General features: G+C 56.2%; 1 protein-coding gene across 6 annotated transcripts in view; it reads right to left on the reverse strand.

Moving 5' to 3' along the window:
* Positions 1–208: 208 nt before the first annotated feature.
* Positions 209–21081, reverse strand: part of SDK1 (sidekick cell adhesion molecule 1) — a 724732-nt gene continuing 703859 nt past the window's right edge. For all 6 annotated transcript variants that reach the window (XM_043455307.1, XM_043455310.1, XM_043455311.1 and 3 more), the window contains 5 exons: positions 16415–16579; positions 13793–13930; positions 10942–11062; positions 10502–10631; positions 209–1897 (listed from right to left, as the gene is read on the reverse strand). In XM_043455307.1, coding sequence (XP_043311242.1) covers positions 1652–1897; positions 10502–10631; positions 10942–11062; positions 13793–13930; positions 16415–16579 — 800 coding nt within the window. In that variant the 3' untranslated portion in view covers positions 209–1651. The remainder of the gene's footprint in view (positions 1898–10501; positions 10632–10941; positions 11063–13792; positions 13931–16414; positions 16580–21081) is intronic.

A 21081-nucleotide genomic window follows, 5' to 3' on the forward strand; every position in this document is an offset into this window, starting at 1 on the left:
AGAGGGGGAAGGGGGAGAGAAAGGAACCTTTCCACACCTCCTACCTCTACTTTAGGAGAAACTGGAAAGGGGTTTTTTACCCAACACAAAACTCTAAAACAGAAAAGGTTGTTTTTTTTTTTTTTCTCTTCTCACACAACACAAACTTTTCTTGGTCTCCTGGGGTCACACCCAGCAACTCTGAAAGCAGAGGGTCAAGATGGCCCTCTGCCCTGAGGAGGTGGGAAGAGGGAAGGAGAGACCTCACAGACCACAAGACCCAAGGCCGGGCCCCGAGACGGGCTCCCTGCTGGCGCTGGCCAGGTGCTGGCTCGGTGACAGGCCGGCCATGCAGGAGGACAGACCAGCCCTGCTCTCCTATGCTGGGGGTGTGGACAGGCCCCCGCTGACCAGGCCAGACGCGGGGCCCTCCCACAGGCCCTGCGGACACACCCTGGAAAATTCTAGACTGGGACCAGGGCTGGGGGCTCGACCACTGCACCTCCCACACCTTTCACCAAGGTGATGTGAGGCACTGGAGGCGGAGCTACCGTTTGGACTCATTTTCAGAGCAGCTCATGCTACTTCCCTTTAGCTAAAAAGAAACGAAAACAAAACGGTAACAATTAAAGGGAAAAAAGGTTTCCAGAAAACCTCTTAAGGCTGAGAGAGCTGGCCTGGGGTCGGGGGATGGGACCAAAGCAGTGCGCCAAGGAAGGATGCGGCCACGCCCGCGGAAGGGCCTGGGGGGCACAGGGTGGGGTGGGGGGGACCGGGGACCCCGTCTTCTCAGAGCCCTTCTGCTTTACTCGGAGACACCGTGGCTCTTTGTCTTTCCCGCGGACAAAGCTAAACAATGAATAGAAAGGCACCTGCAGACAGCTGAGACTCATTCATTTCATGTGACATATTTTAAAAAAAGATAAAAAGATTTAAAAAATACTCTGGTTAACAATGCACACCTCTTACACGACGAGCGATTCTGCGGCCGCTGTCTCCTTGGGGCGGGCCTGTGCTGTGTGCTCAGGAGGAGGGAGCTCGGGGCGGGGGCGGGAGGTGGCTCCCAGCTGGGACGCTTCCCGCTGCTGGACGATGGGGGTCGAAAGAAAGGACCGAGGTGGGAAAGCCCCGAGTATTTCACCCCTGGAATGAACCTTGGCCTCTGTCGCCCTGTTGCCAGGAACTGTGAAGCCGGCTCCTCGCCTAAAACTGCCCAGTGAGGACATTTCAGAGACGGATGCACAAGGTCGGGAGGCTCCGGGCCCAGGTCAGACACCTGCTCCTAGTGCCAGGAGACCCCGGCGGGCGCTGGTTTTCAGGCAGGAGGTAGAGCAGAGAGGGGAGAGGCCTGGAGGACCCCCGTCCCCCTCTCTCCAGCCTTCCCAGGCCGCACGATGGAGAAGCCGGGCCCCCAGGGCTCAGGCCTTCCCAGGTCGGGGTGTCCAGCTCTTGCACCCGGCGAAACACACCTTCTCGTAAAAAGAAAAGAAAAACAAAGAAACCTGCTTCCTGCAGCGATGTTACAAAAAGCCAGTAAAAAAAAGTTCCTAATTGAAATCGTGTTCACAAGGGGGTGAAATCAACCATCAGCGTCAGATCCTCTCAACTCAGCTCGAGCCCAGTTCTGGGGGGTGATTGTCTCGACACGGCCGTGCCGGGGCCGCCGCTCAGCTCACACGAAGGACGAGAAGCCGGTGAGCGGAGTCCGGGCGCCGCGGGCCGCGGGCGCGAACACGGCGCTCTGCGTGGTGACGACCGCGCGCGGGGCCGGCCCGGCCTCCGCCCCCGCCACCGCCTCGTACCTGTGCGGGGCCGCGCCCGCGCGCCGCTTCCACGAGTTGTAGTAGGTGGGGTCGCTCAGGTAGTGGTTGACGAACGAGTGCTGGGGCGGCGCGTCCTCGGACTCCGAGTCCGTGACCTGTGGGCGGACGGGGCGGGCTCAGCCGGGCGGCCAGGCACAGGGGGAGGCCCGGGGCTCAAGGAGGGCGCGGACGGGGGTGCTGACGTGGGAGGGTATGGGGGTGGTCTTGAAGGGGCGGCCCCTGGAGGGAGGAGCGGCCATGGAGAGTGGGGGTGTCGAGGCGGGAGGGGGCCACGGGGTGGGGGAGGGACACACGGGGGTGGGGGTGGCCACGGGCGGGGTGGGGGCCACGGGGTGGGGGGGGCAGCCACGGGCAGCAGGGCTGAGCGGGGAGCAGGAGTGGCCGTCTAAGGCGGGGTGGTGCCGCTCACCGGTTTCTCTCCCTTTCCCCTCCTCCCACCCCACCCTGCCTCCCTCTCTCCCTGGCTGTGGACCACCCCAGGGCCCGACTCCACGAGACCACGGAGAGCTCAGCGTGTCCCTGGGAGCCAGCTCGTTGCTCCCAGAGGCTCTGCTCCCCCACCCTCCCGGGGCCTGAGCTGGTCCCAGGACACGAATCCACTGCACTCTTGCTTCAGGGGAGTCTGCACTCCAACCCCTCCCGGGACAGCTCTACACCCCAACCCCTCCCGGGACAGCTCTCCACCCCATCCTCTCCCGGGACAGCTCTACACCCCAACCCCTCCCGGGACAGCTCTACAACCCATCCTCTCCCGGGACAGGTATACACAGCCCCCAGGGGATGCCCTGTGTCCCCTGTGGAGAATGCAGCAGCGCCCGGGGGTGTGGAAGGCCCAGAGGCTGCAGACTGCCCTAGACTATGGCACAGGCCCCCAGACCGAGGGTCTGATGGTGAGCTCAGTCAGGGTGAGGAGACGGTGTCCTCCATGGGACACGTGCTTCCGGGCAGCGCCACATCCATGCTGACCTCCGTGGGGAGGTCTCCTAGGACAGAGGCCCTAATCGAGCGTGGTGCCTGCTGTCCAATGTCCTGGAGCCCCTCCCTCTGCAGTGCGGAGGGACCTGACCCCTCCCCTTGGGGTCCCAGAGCAGCTGGTGGAGGAGGCGGGCGGCCTGTGGAGGTTCAAGGTCAGTGAGCCAACCGGAACCCGCCCTGCGAGTTTCCCTGCTGCTCCTGGAAGAGCTGAGTGCTTCCCTGGGGGACGAGGCTGTGGGCCCACCAAGCGGCCCCCAAAGCCGCTGGGACAGAACGAAGCCATCGTGCAGAATGGACAGGGGAGGCTAAGCGTCTCGCTGTTCCTCTAGGGAGAGGGCGAACGTGCCCCCATCTCGGGACACACAGGGGTGCGGGTGAGGGCCTTGGGGCTCCTGTTCAGGTCTCACTTTTGCTTCCATGAGAAAGCACAGGATTAAAATGTCATTCTCCGTCCTGCTGCCTGCTCTGTTTATTGTTGATATGACATTATTATTTTTTAATGAGGATGTATTTTAGTGAGTTAGAATTATTGACAGAAAGGAAACGCTTCGGGGTCTTTTTTTTTTTTTTTCAAGTTTCCTGTGTGATATGAAGTAGCGATGTGAGTCCGTTTCCCAGGAAACCAAGGAAGGCCAGCCTGTGATTGGATGAGCCTGCAGACCTGACCATGAGTTTCTAAAGGCGCGTGGATGCCTGGCAAGCAGCTAACAGAGATAATCTCAGGACTTCTGGTGCTGTGCTAGCAAGATGAAAGACTCCAATATTATTAGAGGATTAATTAAGTGCGAGGGGGCTGGTCTAAGTTGGCTGAAGCCAGAGAGACCTTGAAAACTGTTTCTGTGGATTTTGAAAATAATTTTTAAAATGCAATTCGAACAGTAGCCCTGATATAATTCATAAGCTGCTGGGCGATAAAACGGGGAAAAAGCCCCTTATTTCTAAGTGGAGAAACATCAAGAGCCACAGCGTGTATCCTGCGAGGCCAGTGGTCTAATTCAGAGCCGCTCTGATCAGGCAGGTTCTCCTGCACCTGTGAGCTGGTTCTCAGAATTGTCACTTGAGTAATATTTCTGAAAACGGTTAAAAAACACCCCAGGGAGAAAATGACAGCATCACAATTTTTTTTTTCAGTGAAGTATTAGCTTTGCAGAAGAGCTTTTCCGGCTGAGAGCTCACAGGGTTTCTGGCTCTGGAGGAGAGGGTGGACAGTAAACATGGGCAGGGGACCCCCTACCTGGGTCATCAACCAACTACTGATACAAAAAATACTTCCAGAATGGCTGGAAGAAGCAGCAGGTCCTCCCCACAGTAGAACAATGATTCAACTGGGGGAAAATCGAATTATCAACAATTATTTGGAGTCTCTGGAAATGGTGCCAAGGGCATATAGCAAATGGGGGAAGATTTATTGCAGAAAGTCTAAAATCACTAAGAAGAGCAAGAGTGTGAGCTGCTTGAACTCTGACCTGCTCCCCCTACCCCCAGCCAGGATGATGGAAGCTCCACTTGCGGTGGGGGGCGGGGGGAGGCACATGTGGCCAAGAAGCCAGGGCCCCTCCCCTAAAACTCCTAGTCCAGAAATTTGGTTTGACCTGGAGGAGGAAGCCGCCGGCATCTCTCAGCCAGCTGCTCATCCCCAGCTCCAGTCTCCAGAGGTATTCCTGGAGGCGTGGTCGGGAGGACTGGGGTTCCCTCCTCACCCGGGCTGCTGGAGGCTGGGACCAGGCTGGCGGGTTGAGAACACTGATCCCTGCACGCCCCACCCTCGTGGCTGGTGGGAGGAGCTCCACGCAGGGGGGGCGGGGCACAGCCAGAAGCCCAGGGGCGTCCATCCCCACCCAGGGCCTCACTGGTCACCGTGGAGAAGGGGGCCTTTGTCCCCACCCCAGCTTCGGTGCTGTGACACCGAGGTCCTCATGGCGGCAGTCAGCCCTTCAGAACAGAGAGCTCCCCGCTCTGCTGCAGGGGGGTAGCTTTATTTGGACCATGCCTCAGGACAGGCGTCCCTGGTGGCTCAGATGGTAAAGAATCTGCCTGCAGCGCAGGAGACCCAGGTTCAGTACCTGGCTTGGGAAGATCCCCTGGAGAAGGGAATGGCTACCCACTCCAGTATTCTTGCTGGAGAATCCCATGGAAGGAGGAGCCGAACAGGACTGAGTGACTAACACTCTCACTTTTCACGCCTCAGGGCATTGCTGGAGACTGTGGAGACCTCAGGGGCGAGAAATGAAGAGGTAAGTCCTTGAGAGTAACAAGGAGAGCAATAAACCCGCCAGAGGTTTAGCAGGGAGGACCAGGCAAAGAGACAGACAAGGGGAGCCCTCTTGGGCTTAGAGAAGAATTCAAAGATTAACAACATCCTGCTGGCTGCAGACGGGCTGGGCTGTGATTGGATCCAACTGTGGAGTAATTTATACCCTGGAGCCTTGTCAAAAATAATAGAGCTGGCAGGGAGAGGAGGTTAAGAGCTGGGTGTGATACCAGCTGTGGTGGGCCTTCCAGAACCTTAATGGGGAGGTGAGAACAAGAGACAGGGGATGCCTAGCTGAGACCTCAGTCTCCCTGGTTGTCACGGAAACCACACGTGTGCCCAAGGCCGCACCTCGGAGGGGTGACATCAGAGCGGACACATTGCTGAGGACATGGACTTCCCTAACTAGTCCAGACGAGTCACTGAACAAATAAGCGAACAAGGACAACAACCAGGGGGGTTGAATACGGGTATTCAAAGTGAATACAAGATATTATTTAAAATATTTTCTTGTTTTCAAAAAACAGCAAAGTGTGATCCATACACAGGGGAAAAAAAAGCAGGCAGCCTCTGAGGAGCCTCAGATACTGGCAGGCGAAGACTTTCAGAGTAGCTATTATAATATGTTCAAAGAACTGAAGGACACCATGTTTAAAGAATTAAAAGTATGCTGACACTATCACACCAAGCGGAGAATATCAATAGAGAGATAGCAGTGACTTAAAAGGACCAAATGAGAAGTTCCAGAGTTGAAAAATCCCAAAACCAAAATGTAAAATTCACTGGGGGGACTCAAGAGGAGCTCTGAGCTGACGGAGGAAGGAGTCAGGGCGCTTGAAGATGGACGACAGAGACTGCTCGCCATGGTGAGTCGCTCAGGCGCGTCCGACTCTTTGCGACCCTTTGGACTATAGCCCACCAGGCTCCTCTACCCATGGGATTTTTCAGGCAAGAATAACGGAGTCGGTTATGCAACTTGAAAAACAATGAAAATAAAAAAAAGACAGAACAGCTGATAAATGTGACAAAGCACTCAGTGTAGTAACGTATGTGATGAGAATACCGGGATGAGGAAAGAAAGAAAGAAGCAGAAAAAATACTGAGAGTAACAATGACTTAAAACTTCCCAATTCTGGTAAAAACAAAACAAACAGACAAACAAACAAAAAAAAACTACTGCATACTCAACAAGCTCAATATACCACGAGTAAGATAAATGGAACAAGAGTCACACCCAGACACATCATAGTTACAGTTAAAATTCTGAAAGACAAAGGCAAAAAGAAACTCCTGAAATCGAAAGGAGAAAAACGACTCATCCAGTCCAACAAAAATCAAATTATGTTAACAGCTGACTTCTGGTCCGAAAAGATGGAGGACAGGAGGCAACGGGCTAACACATTCAGAGTGTTGAAAGAAAACTGTCAATCATGAATCTTTTATTTAGCAAAACTACTTTCATAAATGAAGATGAAATAGGACATTCTGAGATAAACAAAAACAGAAAAAATTCATTGCTAGCAGACTTGCCTTATAAGAAATACTAATGGAAGATGGTCAGGTTGAAGGCCAATGACGCCAGACAGCATATCAAACCCACACACACACAAGTAGCAACAAAGATAATTACATAGGGAATTATAAAAGGCAGTATAAGTACCTAGTCTCCTTTCTTCTCTCATCTGATTTAAAAAGCAATTTCCTAAAATATGAGGTATATAATTATATTGTTGGGTCCATCATACATAGAAATTAACATAAATCTAGTGGCACAAAAAGGTGGGGAGAAATGAAGAGAACCAAAAATCGGGAACAGAAGGGTTAATATGATAAACTCTCATACTTGCTCACCTTTCTCCTCTCAAAGATACAAAATTCTGTACAGTTAGAAAAATGCTTCCTTGGGTCTGTCACAAATATGGACATAATATGTATAATAATAAGCACAAATAGGGGAGGAGAGAATAGATTTATACAAGAATAAAGTTTCTACATGTCACTGAGATTTAGAATAAATCTAAAGCAAATACTAATACGAGGGCAATCACTATAGAAAAAACTGGAAAAAAAAATACAGTAAAAGCAAAACAAGGGAATTAAAATATTCACCGGATATACACTAGAAAACAGCCACTTAACAACAATGACAAAATGAGTGAAGAAAAAATAGAGAGATAGAGACACGAGACTCATAGAAGGCAAACACCAAAATGGCAGGTGTCAGTTCTGGAATTAGCAGCAATTCCATTAACTGTGAATGGATTAAACAATCCGGTGAACAGGTATAGATCGGCAGGATGAATAAGGACAGCGTGATCCAACTTCATGCTGCCAACAAAAGACACGTTTCAGATCCAAGGCTTCAGACAAGCTGAAAGTGAAATGATGGAAATGATCCACCATGTGAGCAGGAACCTACAGAGGGCTGGAGTGACCGTACCGATGTCAGGCCAGATAGACTCTGAGACAAAAACTGTGACTAGAGACCAAGAGGGCCATGCGATACTCATAAAAAGGTCTGTCCATCATGAAGACACCACAGTTACAGACAGACACGCACCTAAAACAGAGCCCCCAAATACAGGAAATTAAAACTGCCGGAAATGAAGAGAGAAATAGAGAATGTCAACAGGAACTGTTGGAGACCTCAGTGCGTTGACAGATGGCGGACAGACCGAGAGTGTGGAAGGCTTGAACGGCACGATAAATCAACCGGACACAGCAGACACACACGGACCCTCCCCGCAGCCAGAGCAGAGCGACACGGCCTTCTCAAGTGGGTTTTTGCCTCACAGGCCAGATGCTGCGCCACAAGACAAGCCTCGATAAATAGAAGAGGGTTGGAGATACACAAAGTATGTTCTTTGACCACAGCGGGATAAAATTAAAAACCGCTAACAGCAGAAAATTTGGGAAGCTCATAAATGTGAGGAAGCTAAAAACACACACCTAAATATTCAATACGGTGAAGACGTGAACTGTGCGGTGTGTGAATGACATCTCAGTCTGGTTAAGAGACCAGACTAGTTCAAAGGAAAGGCTCCCATCGGAGCTGGCACTTCCAAGATCCCTCTGTGGGGACCCCATGAATCTGCCTACAACTCTCCCAGGTCGTAAGGTTCAAAGCTGGGCCCCCAGCAAGATGACAGAGCACAGAATTCTGGGGGAAGAGACGGGCCTCACTGCATCTACCCGAGAACTCAGGAGCAGACGGGGAGCCCAGGAACATGAGTTCTTAGCCTGGACTCCCAGAGCCTTCACGGGAGGCGCCCGCCTACCACAGGCTTCAGGGGGCCTGGAACCCCAGATTCAAGGTGACACACCTCGATGGAGACGGCGTCTGTACTTCTGATCAACTTTCTAGAACCAGAAAGTGTTAATACCCGTAAAGCATCTGTGGGAATCATGGAAGGAGCCTCTTCCTCCAGGCAGCGGGCACGCCACGGCCCGCCCTCGCTCAGCCACGCGTCCCGGGGCGGAGAACTCAGCCAGCCTGGCGGGGGGGATGGAAGGGAGCCCGCCGCCTGGGTCTGCATCCGGGTCCACCCAGGAGCGTGTGTCTGGGGAAGACACTCAAAACCTCCAAGAGCCTCAGCTCTCCCATCTGTTACGTGAGGATCCGAACGACCTCCTTGCAGGATTTAGCGTGCGTTCCACGTCGCTCTCACCTCCTCCCCTCACCCCCCTCCCCTCTTCCGTTCTGGCTGCCTTCTTCCCCGTGTGCATGTGTATGTCTGTATATGTGCATGTGTGCATACATGTATGCACACATGCATGCATAGGCCTAGTGCCTGCAAACATTTAATAATCCTCCATGTGAATCAGCTGGATCTGACTCCCAAAACACCCCCGCCTGTGAGAGGACAGACTGAATGGCCCGCGTTTAACCCATTCTGAGCATGCTTTTATGAACAAGTAGTCCAGAATCGATGAGTCCAGTCCTGGCAGTGCTGGGAATGGCCTCTGTGGCCCGGGTGTTAGGCGGGAGAAGAGCGGAGGGGCGGGGTCAGTGGGCTCTGGAAGCTGAGGGAGGGGGTGTGTGTGGGGGGTGGCCTCGGCCTCAGCGGTGTCCTAGGGACAAGGACGAGAACCGCCTGCCTCTAGGCCTGGCTGAGGAAGTGCTCAGTTAGCGCTTATCCTGCGTGGAGCTGTAAAGCCCGCGGGGCAGCGCAGGCCGCTGTGAGCATCTTTCACAATGCTCTGAGAGCCTGGGAAGGCGGGGGCGCGTGCCGTCTCTGACCGCTGACCCGGGGAGTGCTGGTCCGCAGCCCACCCCTTCCCGTCGAGCCGCCTTTGGGACGAGGGGCTGGAAAAGGCCACAGCCTCCTCCTCAGGAAGCTGGGCTCAGCGTTCTCGCTTTTCCCTCCACAGACAGCCCCTCGCGTGGACACTGCTCCCCCCGCAGGCCCGCAGGGCGGCTTGCCGCTTCCACGAGCCCAGGCTGTGGCGCGGACAGGCACTAGGCGCCCGCGTCCATGGAGCTCGGAGGCCGAGCGGCCGCGTCCGCCGGGCCCCCGCCTGCGGTCCGGCCCCGTGTGGCTCCTACACAAACCACAGTTTGAAAGAAGCCATTTAATTGAGCCTGAGGGCGCAATCAGTCCTAAACTCAGGTCAAAATGAAGGTGAGACTTACTTTAGATTAAATATTGATTTAGAGTATGAATGCCAAGCGATGGGGCGGGCCTGCGTGTCTGGCAAACAGCTCGGCGAATTCCGTCCCTGTCGCAGCGTCTCTGAAACCCCGTGGTCAGGACTGGGCACCCAGTTCCCTACCCACTCAGTGGGTTCGCTCCTGACTGTGAGACGTGCTCTGGGGAAGGGGCTTCCCCGGGGAAGTGGGGCCCCTGTTGGCACCCCCACGGCTCCCTCCAGGGAATGTCCCCTGCTGCCCAATACAGAGACCTCGCCCAGGACGGGCTCAGCCCCGCAGTGAATGCCCAGGCACCAGGATGTGTCGGGCGGGGTCCTGGGGGTCACACTGGAGGCTGACACCCCTTAGGGGCGGGGTTTCCCTGGTCCCGGGGCTCCCGCCCCGCTCAGGTGAGCCTGCTAACTGACCCAGCGCTGCTGTGACCAAAGCAGGAGGGGAAGCCCCCCCTGGGGTGGGCGGGGGTCCAGGTTCTACCAGTCGGGTGGGTTCGGGCCCCTGTTACCCCTCGGGGGTCCAGAGGCCACCACGTTCCCCGGTGACCTCCAGGCCGGCTGGGTCTCTTTCTGCGCGCAGAGCGCAGCGAGGTTTGCGAACCCGACGCCCACTTTGGACCAGGGACTGACCGGGGAGGTGGCCTCGCGCACCAGAGACGAGCGTGGACCCTCCCCGTCCGGGAAGGGGCGCGCTCTGTCCCGGCTCTGCCTGCTCCGAGCCTCTGTGTGTGTGTGTGTGTGTGTGTGTGTGTGGAGACGGCTGAGACCAGGGCAGGGCCCCGGGGGGACGGGAGGGGCCGGAGCCGGCAGCGGGGGGGCGGGCACCCACCTCGGACTCCGTGGCATCGCCCGGCTTCTCCTGGAGGGCCCCGCTCTCGGTCAGCGCGGCGCCGTTGTACTTGTTGCAGAGGTCCTCGTCGGAGTAGTGCAGCCCGCCAGGGCTCGGCCGGGGCGGGGACCTGCGGGACGCGGACACCAGTCAGCCCCGCCTCCTGGCCTCACCGCGGCTGCGTGGAGAGGAAAGCCACGCACAGCCTCTGGCACCGTTTCGGTGCCACGCAAGCAGTTCCCAGGCCGCCCGTGCTTCCAGTGACGCCTGCCCCTCATCCGGGGCCGGAGGTCCCCCAAGACCAGGTCCCTACACCTGAGACCAGACTCTTCTTTATCTCTAGAAACGTCCTCAAACCATCCCTAACACCCGCCCTCCTGCCCCTGGGATTCGGGGGGGACCGGTGGGCATGGGCCCTTGGGTGGGTGCCGCTACCCTACCTGGTCCCGTTCTTCTTCGAGAAGGTGTTCTTGACGTTGAGGTGGCGGCTGTTGAGCTCCAAGGCGGCAAACCCCCCGTTGTCCAGGGTCACGGACTCCTCCATGTTGGAGATGCTCTTACCTACAGGTGGCGGGGAGGGCGCAGACGCGTCAGGAAGTGGGCGTCTGGGGCCCAGCCCCTGAGCTTTGTCGAGCAGGGTGGGTGCCCAGGGTGCTCCTGACCGCCTGCTGCACCAGCCCCGGGCCTGGCGACCCGAGTCAGCCCCCTGGGCAGGCAGACAGGCTGGGGTGTAAGGCCACACATCCACCTCGGAGCAAAACGCCATTAGCATTTGGGTGTTTCTCTTCCTTGACGCCAAAATCAAGTTTTTTTTTTTTGTTGTTGTTGTTTTTTAACTCAGTGTCTTATTAAAGAATAGAGTGCATGAACTTTTTTTACATCATTGAGGATATTCAATAAATTTCATAATAAGGGTTCATAGTCAAAACAAGGAAGTGAGTGGAGAGTAAATGTATAGAGGGTGAGGGCTCAACAGTGCAGGGTTTTTTCCTGCAGTGAGGAACATGCTCCAGAACTAACTGTGGTGACGGTCACACATGTCTGTGAGTGTCTGTAACTAAAAATCACTTAAAAATGAGTCCATCAGTACATATCAAAGCATACCCTACAATTTGCTAGCAGACCGAAGTTGTAAGTAACCAGGGGACATGAAGCGCTCCTGGCGGCCCCAACCTCGCTGGGCATGAAAGGCGGTCCTCACAGCTGTCCCCCAGCTCAGGCTGGTCTCCCCTGCCCTTCCCACCTCCCCCTGCCCCTGCCTGGGGAGCCCCGCCCCAACCACCCCCGACTTACTCACCCACCCCCTCCTTCAGATCGCAGCTCAAGGGTGGTGAGATCAGAGAGGGCTTTCAGGACCCCTGAGGTCTCCACCCTGCACCGTTTCTGCGTGCGGGGCCCGTCGCCACCTCTCTGCTCGTCCTGAGAGCTGGCTGGCCTCCTGCGGGCCTGTCTGCCGCCCCTGCTAGGCTGTGAGCTCTCGGGGGCACAGACCCAGGGAGATGCACACAGCCTTGCTCTTGATAACGTCCCGGTCCCCGGGACACTGCCCGAGCACATGCCAGGGACTTCACGCGTGTTTTGTAAAATTCGCCAGCAGTTCTGATCCCGAGGGGCCCGTCCGCCGGGGACCCCACAGCCCTCCGCGCGCCTCGGTGTTCTACTTGTGTGCAACGGGGAAAGCCAACCGCCCACAGAGAGCAGCAAATGAAAGAGGAAGTCACCCGCGCATCAGGGTTCGGGTGGATGGGAGGTGAGCAGGTGAATATTATAACCAGAGAGGAAGTCTGATCTTGTACAAGTCAGAGTGCCGTCCAGGAGGGGTGGAACGAGGCTGCGGCACAGCGGTTTGGGCTCTGCGTGTCTCCTGGGCGGGCAGGGAGACATTCTGGTGGACATTTTTTTTTTTTTTCTCTCTTTTTTTCTGGGCATCAATGATGATGTTAAATGAATGCTCCAGGGTGAGGCTGAGGATTGGAAGCTGCGGGTCAGACTGGACTCTGCGGTCTGTTTCCCAGATGGAGAGGGAGAGGAGGGAAGGCAGGGAGACTTTCTGAGCACCAGACGAGGGATTCTGTAATAGCATTAACTCGGGAAAATGACATGCCATTCATACACTGTAAATCCCGCAGGAATCAAATCTGATTTACGAACACTTGTTAGAAGTGAATTTACACAGAAAAAAATAAATCCTTTCTTGGAGGGATGAATGGCTCAACGTTACAGAAGCAAATGGCAGGCACTTTAGGGCCTCCTGGCTTTATTAACCCTCCTGGTGCAGGGACCACGGTGCTGGGGGCTGCGGTCGGGGCATCTGAGAGCCCCTTTCACAGAGGACCATTTCCAGCACCCTGGAAGGTTCCCTCCCTGTCTATACATCTGCACTAAGAACACCCACCGTCCTGCCTTCTAGAAACATCCATCCATTAGGCTGCTCCTGACCTTCCTGTAGAGCAAGCCACGCTGTCTGTGCCCTTCCACGGCTGGCTCTGCCCACGTTCACGTGTCCATTTCTAGTGACGGTGACTCTCTCAGCTGTGGACGCTCACGGGGCACCTGCTGCACGCCAGGCCCAGCCGTGCCGGGAACACGGGGCCCGGCTGGCAGAGGGCTCAGAGCTGGGGTGCGGGCCCAGGCAGCACCCCACCTGCTGCATGCGGGCCCGGCGCGCACCCCGTCAGTGAGAAGGGCTGGACCACAGACCCGGCTGTAACCGTCCTGAGGCGACTGAGCCGTGCCCGGGTCACTGTTCCCATGATTCTGAAGGGGCCGTTCCTCAAATCTCGAACACTGTCCACGTTTTTTTTGAAGGTCCTAGCAGTGTTTACATACTGCATCCATGTGTTTAAATTTACCAGTTAAAGTTAGCACACCTTTAAATCTCTGAGTGGAAGGAGATATGATATAAAAATAGCAATCAGTGTGTGCTCAGTCGTGTCCGACTCTTTGTGACCCCATGGACTGTAGCCCACCAGGCTCCTCCGACCATGGGATTTTCCTGGCAAGAGTACTGGAGTGGGTTGCCATTTCATTCTCCCACTTTCCACTTTTTTAATCATACTAGAAACCACTCCTGCATTTGAGCAGCTGCAGAAGCGGAAACAGACTCTCAGGGCCGGATGATAAAGGACACACGGCCCACGCGAGGGCAGAGCCGGCCGGACGCCGGTGCCCAGAGCTCCCGTTTCCTGCCTCCGGAGGGAAGCCTGCTGTGCGCGTGGTGTGGGCACCCCAGACCCGGGAGGGGGAACCCCGACGTGTCGGCCCCGGCCCCGGGGAGGCGGGGCTCCCCACCTGCGCCGCAGTTGCGGTACTTCTTGCTCTGGCCGAGCAGCAGCAGAGAGAACACCACCAGCAGGATGACCAGCAGACTGGAGAGCGCCATCACCAGGAGGAACCACCACTGCTCGTAGAACGGCGTCTCCACCTGAGCTGCAGGGCGACAGACGCACGGTCACGGGGACGGAAGCTCTGTCCCTGCCGTGACCGGGGAGGGGCGCCCCTGTCTGGTCCGGGTTGTCCTGGGCGGATCCACCGGTTTCCCGGAGTAGAGGCTCTGGGGCCGCTTGTCTCTCTCGGGCCTGGGGTCCTCTCCCCGCCGCTGCCCCCACCCCGGGCCTTGGCCAGTGAGCTTACATTCTCCCAGTTTCATCAGTTGTCTGGGTTATGGGGAGGGAGGAACAGAAGTGCCCGGCCTTGCTCCTCTCTCCCAGTATGGGGGCTTTCTCCCCAGACACCCCCAAATCCCCTGGCCGCCTCCATTCCCGCTGCCACCAGAACCCCTGCTGAATCCTTGACATCACAGGGAGTTCTCGGGTGGAAAGTCAGCCCCTCCTGCAAATGCTGCGCCTGCGAGCCTGGGAGCGCTCAGTCTAAGCCTGGGAGCCCCGTGACCGACCCCTCCGGGCCGAGAGCTGGGCGTGCCCACACCTGCCCGGGAACCTCTGCTCACCCGCTGCGGCTGGGGGCGCCTGGCTGCTACCTGTCGGCCTCCTCCGCCGCGCCAGGGCCCCCACCCATGGAGGCTGGGGCTGTGTTCTATGTGTTTTATGTATTTCGCGCCCCCAGCAAAACTGAGAGTTACTCTGAAGGAGGAGTGTCTTCTTCCTCATCTCTTATTCTGTTTACTAAGGAGAGAGAGACGGGAGCTGCTCTGTGCCAGGTGCTGGATGGCTCTGGGGACCCCTCGTGCCTTCCACCTGCTTCCCTGTGGGGGGCATCGGACATGCGGGACAGGACGGGCGCCCCGAGGTCTGCGCCCAGAAGCAGAAACCCGCCAGAAGGGTCTCAGTGGACGGACGTGAAGCGTGTGCGCCCTGCGAACAAGGGGACGTCCGCTCCGGGTGCCGCGACAGCACAGGGGGGAAGCCCTGGCAGGCAACCGCGCTTTAGGTCCGACACACACGACCTGGATTTCAGAGCGACGTGTGAGCCACGGTGCCCAAGGGCCCGAGGACCGGGAGCCGTGTCCTTACGTGGGAACCAGCCTCTGCCGTCCCCTCTGCGTGTGCGGAATTGCAAGCCCTGTGCGTTTGGAGCTGCTTTTTGTAATTTCTTATACATGGTCAAGGGAGGCAAACCCTGAATTGCTGAACTGAGTGATGGGCTTCCTTATTCCATTCTCTCTACTTTGGGGTGTGTTTACAAGTTTCTTCATAAAGACAAAGTAGAAGAGGTAAATTTGATCTTTCTACCTATTTTTCATTAAACAAGTGAGTGGTCCCTGGGTTGTCCCTCTCACCAAGCGCCCCTGGAATCCACGGTGCTCCCGGACCAGGAGGCGCGGGGTCGGGTGCCCACGGACGCTCCCCTCCCTCCAGGCTCACTCAAGGAAATGATGAAGGATGTTTCCAATTTAAACAAGCACAGTCAGCAGCTTAAACAGATGTGACTACGGGGATGGGGAACATATTTGTCTTGATTGGAGGGAAGGCTCGTGGTTTCTGGCCCAGAATCTGCCTGCGACCTCCAAACGTCTCTGCAACCAGCTCCCTTCTCAAATCGGCTCCAGGGGGTCGGTCTGCAGCCACCCCACCTCTAGAGCCTGGCTCGCAATCTCAGTGGCATGGAAGGACCACCTCAGAGCTAGAAAATCATCAGGCCCAGACCCGTGACCCCCATGATGCAACTGCTGTCCGGGGTGGGGCCCTGCACGGCTGTTTTCTAAGTGTTCCCGAGGGGGGACCCTAAGGTGCAGGTGGGGTGGAGGCCCGCTCCTCACCCGCGCCCGGGGCCCCAGGAGCGGGTCCAGGCCACATGACCAGTCTGTCCCCCAGCCAGTCCCCCCGGGCCCCTCACTGCTCCCCCCCCCCAGCCTCGTGCAGGCTCTCCCTTCCCTGCGGCCATCCCCCAGCACCCTTCAAGACCAGGCCCAGGGCTGTCACTTCCTCCCAGCGGTCACACCCCTCGTCTCGTCACTGGTGAGGACAGGGTCTGTCGCCACAGACACTTGAGCTCCGGGTGCAGGAGCCTGGCTGCCCCCTCCGTGTCTGCCGCTCCCCACACGGCAGAGAAGGGGGCTGGCGCTGGAGCCGGCAGGCCTCGGCCTCCAATCTGACGCCAGGCGCACCGGGCCCCTGGGCCGGCATCCCTGAAGGACGCCTGGGCTGACACACCCACGTGTCAAGGGCTCACGCTCTCCCTGGTGGCGGCTGGGGAGGGGCAGGGTGGGCAGGATTTTGCTTTTCAATTTTCGGCTCAACAGTTAAGGACGCATCTGCTAACAGAGGGTCTCAGGCTGCACTTTGCAGGGGATGCCTTCTCCCCTGGGGGGACCCTGCCCAGCTCAAGCTGAGGCCCTGGCTCTGACGGAGGGCGAGAGGAGCTCAGCGCGGCCAGGACGTCTCCTCTGGGACGGCCGTGCCCGGGGCCCACGCCGTCCGCCCGCCCCCCGGGGTCCTCGGGCGGGGCTCCTACCTGACACAGTGGCAGAGGGGCTGCTGGGCTCCCCGTAGCCGGCCTGGTTCACGGCCACCACCCGGAACTCGTAGGTCACTCCTTGCCTGAGCTGGTCCAGGCTGACGGTGTAGGACGTGGCGCCCCGCGGAATGTCCTTGGCAAACATGTCCCACAGGCCTTCGTCTGCAGGGCGGCGAGAACGGAGGTCAGGGCGCCCGTCTCCTGGATGGAGGCCCTGCGGGTGGACCCTGCCCGCCCTGCCCTCAGCCCCCAGCTCCCTCCTGGGGGACGGAGGTGAGCTGCTCGGGCCGGGGCCTCACCCTCATGAACAGGCTCCGCCAAGGCTGCAAGCTGGGCGGAAGCGTTTTTCCCTGACATCCTCCGGGCCTCTGGTTTCTGACTGCCTCCTCTTTGGTGTAGCGTGCTGGCTATTTTTGGGACATCCTGCTGTCCCTGCCCACTGCGTGTCCCTATCCCCTAAGTTCCCCTATCCCGACTCACGGAGGACACGTGTCCCTGCCCCCATGGGCCCAGGGGCACCCACGCGCACCAGCCTCTGCTCTGAGTTCTTGGCCCCACTGCCTTCAAACTGGAAGTGACAATCCCGCAGTCAGGTCAAAGAGAAAACGCTCAACAGCAGCCTCGTTCACCAGGCAGCTCCCAGGTGTGGGGTGATGCTGCGAGGCCGTCTACACTGTCTGGGTGGTCACTGCAGTGCGCCCAGTACGGCTTTCGATAGTCAGTAGCGGGTCGTGTTCTCTCACGGGAGGATGGCGCCGAGGGGCAGCTGGCACGGAGATGCAGGCAGGGGCTCTGGGCCAACCCCACGGGGTCCTCGGCCCCTCACCTGGGGACCTGGCTTCACCTCCCGAACCAAACCCCCGAAGTGCCTTCCTCGAGTCTGAGCATCCTTTGGAGTCAAAGGATGTCAAACCTGCCCTAAGACCAGTCGTTTTTAGTCTCTGCCTGGGAGCTACCAGACACAAGTATAGATTTTAAAAGACACTGAATTCTGACTGTTTGCAGTCCATGGGGTCGCAGAGAGTCAGACACGACTGAGCAGATGAACAACAGCTGAATTGTGAACTTATACGCCCACGTTCATAGAGCATTATTCACAGGAGCCAAAAGGTGAAGAAGGCAACCTGTGCCCATCGACAGAGGCATGGATAAACAAGATGTGGTCCGTCCAGCCACAGAGAGCAGTGTGATCCAGCCTCAGAAAGGGGGACGTTCTCATAGCTGCTGACACAGCGTGGATGAACCTCAAGGACGTGATGCTGCGTCACGCACAGACAAACGCTGTGTGGTTCCACGTCTAGGAGGTTCCCAGAGCGAATCCACAGGGACAGAAGGGAGAAGGGCGGGTGCCAGGGGCTGAGATGTGATTTAATGAGGACAGAGCCTCGGTCTGGGAAGATGAACATGCCCTGAAGACAATGGTGCACAACCACGTGGGCGTACCTAATGCTACTGAACTGCAAGCTTACGGATGGCTAAGACGGTGAATACGTCGTGTGTTCCAGCACAATGAAAATACATACTGAATTTCCTTAAACCCTGACATATAGGAAGACATTAATAAAACTGAAATTGAAGCCAGAAAATCAGACGCAGAGAGAAAGGAAGCAGCTAAGACAGCCTTGGTGCGAAGCCTGCCTCAACCACGCGTGAGCTGTGTGACCTTAGGGAGAGTGTTTAACCTCTCTGTGCCTCACTGTGGAACGCGGGCAACAAAGGACATCTACATCACAGGTGTGCCTCGGGGACTGAACGAGTCAGTCCTGAGGAAGTGCCCAGGAAGCAGTGCACCCCGCGAGTGCTGGCGAAATCCAGTCTCTAAGGAGCTCGTTCGGTAAAAAGTGGGCTCTGGGCCCACGCTGTTTGTTTGAAGTACTGATCCTCCCTGAATTATAAATTCTGTTATAGGAGCAGGTAGGTGATCTTTTACAAAGAGCAGGCGATCTGGAGGGGAACAGCGCATTTGAATGTGCCTGCTTCACAGGGCGGACGGCTCTCTGGGAAACAGCCTCATCACACACCTCGGAACACCAGCGGCTCGAGAGGATCAGCCCCACGGTCGACAGGAGGAGATCACCCGCGTGGGAGTCTGTGTTTGCACAGGGCTTAGAGTGTGCACGGGTTAAGCGCGTGTAGTCACGGGTTAACGAAGGAATGAATGCGGGCGAGACTTGAAAGGCACAGACCTCGGCACAGGCAGCAGGGGGAGCGCGATGACTATTTATAATGCTCACTTTTATAGGAGTTTCCCACCAAGACACCCATTACCATTAACAACGTCCAAATGGCAAGTCATCGCTTAAGCGTCCTCTTCCTTCTGAGAACATTAGGGTTCACATGCACGGTTGTTCTCTGTGGTCTATTTCTGGTGTGAAGGGTGCGCTTTCTCTGCAGGCCCTAGTCCCTCGCCTGGAGACCTCGGGAGGCCCTGCTCCCCTCCACGTCCATTCGCCCACCCGTTCGATCCACAAACACTAAAGTGCTCATGCTCTGCTCAGGCCCTGTTCCAGCCAGCAGGGAACCAGATGAGATTTCTGGTCTCAATGAGTGATTGATAAGTCCACAGGTGGGGGTGGAGAAAAACCAACAAGGTCATCTCACCCTTTCAGATTCACCTTCTGGAGGACAGCCCTGACCCACTCCTGTGCTCTAGGAAGAGATGGCAGTGTCCATCTATGGGCCTTCAGGACACTTCTTTATGTTTACCTGTTTGTACCAACGGGCTCTTGAGTGTTTCAAGAGTTCAATAAATATCAGTTGACATGATTCACCTCCCCTTTCTTACCTCTTCCGTTTCTTCCTTCATTCCTTCTTTTCTCCCCTCTCTCCTTCTCTCCATCCATCTTTCCTTTCTTCCACCCATTCATCCTTCCATCTACCCATCCATCCGTCTATCCCTCCATCCACCCATCTGTCCTTCCGTTCACACATCCTTCCCTCCATCCATCCATCCTTCCATCTCTGTGCCCCCATAGCCTTTCACAGGGCCTGGCCCAAGCAAGTTTTCAATAAAGTAATAACCACCACTATTTATTTAGTGCTTACTATGAGCAAGTCACTGTTCCAAGAGCTTTAAACATTGAATGAATCGTGTGGTGTTTTCCCTCTAAGAAGATAGTTTTATGCTGTGAAAGAGACTAGAGAAAAAACACAGGCCCTAATACCCTGGACAGTGCCTAAAGCCACTGTACTTAAGGGACCGACAGGACCACGAGAGGTACTCCCAGACTGTCCTCAGCAGCTCGAGCACTCCTGAAGTGCGTTCTCTGAGTGTCTTTGGCACTAAGATTTCTGTAAAGCTCTCCTGCTACTTAAAGGAAAAAAAAAAAATCATTTCCCCTTCCTCTCCCGTCACCCAGAGGCCACATTTTATTTTAAATGCTCTGTCATAGCTCCAGGAATTATGTGTATTTTTCATAAAAACTTTTTAAAATATTGATACAGAATCTCAACACAAGACGATTTACTTTACATGGAAAAACGCTGGGAGGAGGGGAGTCATACTGAGATAATTTCCTTCTGAATTAATAGAAAAAAGTTTGCATTTTTGTTCTGCTTAATTCTGCCTTTCCAAAACCAGCATACTCAGCATTTTCAGCTCCACATGTAACCCTCTGGCTGTTTACTCACACTGATGCTTATGCCGTGATCATGGCTGGCAGAAACCCCTGGTGGCCGCTGGGACGTCCACTCTGTCTCTCCACTGCCAACCGTTTCCCTCATTCGTACTGTGTCATTAAATATCTCAATAAATCAATGATGGAGAAAAGTATGTCTACAAATTAGGGGGGAAAATAACATTACAGAACTATTAAGCATAATGAGATTTGTGCAACTGATTTTCCACGCACCAGGATAATCCCTGGGCTTGAATGTCCATCTCGATCAACATTTGAGGGGAGTGCAGGCCCTTGTGTGTTTCTGGGGATGTGCTTGGCCTGCTCTCAGACCCCAGATGAGGCTACCCTGCTGGGTGCCCTGGAGACCCCAGCCAGCTTCCCCTTCCCGCCCTCGTGGGGAGCTTGGATTGGTCTGAGGGGAACAGTGGCTGTGTTTCCCAAAGCCACATCCCCGGGGCTGAGGACCAGCCCTACAGACGGCATCAGGCCTTTGACCTTCCTGGTGGTGACGCTGACCTTCAGGCCGGGGCCACATGATGTCTGTGTTGGGGTGTCCACAGTGTCTGCTGGGCCCGGCCCCCCTTCACGGACCCCCGGCATCTGCCTGGACTCCCGTTACTGAGACACTGCTGGGAAGACACCAGAGCGAGTAAGAGGGTGGGGAGCCGCTGAGCAATGAATGCTGCAGAATGTTGCCGGACAAACTGCACTCCGGTCACACGCCTCCATCCCCGCTGACTCGGGAGGAGAGCTGTCCACCTACACCATGCGGCCCCGCCAGCTGGTTTTCCTTTAAAGACAGAAGCTCCTGGTCTGGGCCGCCCTGTGGCAGTGTTTGTTCCCTAAAAAAGGAAGATGGCTAATTCTGAACGGCCTCGAGGAAAGCAAGCGCCCTCCGTCCACACAGGCTGCCCCCTGACCAGCTCGTTTCTCGGAGGGGAGCAAGGCGACTCTTCGCTTCCGGGGCCAGCACCTCCTCCTCGCCTGGCGGTGGCAAGAGGCCTGTGTCTCCATCCTCAGCACCGGGAACCAGGAAGACCTCCC

This window comes from Cervus canadensis, chromosome 32, assembly GCF_019320065.1.
Source record: "Cervus canadensis isolate Bull #8, Minnesota chromosome 32, ASM1932006v1, whole genome shotgun sequence".
NCBI lineage: Eukaryota > Metazoa > Chordata > Mammalia > Artiodactyla > Cervidae > Cervus > Cervus canadensis.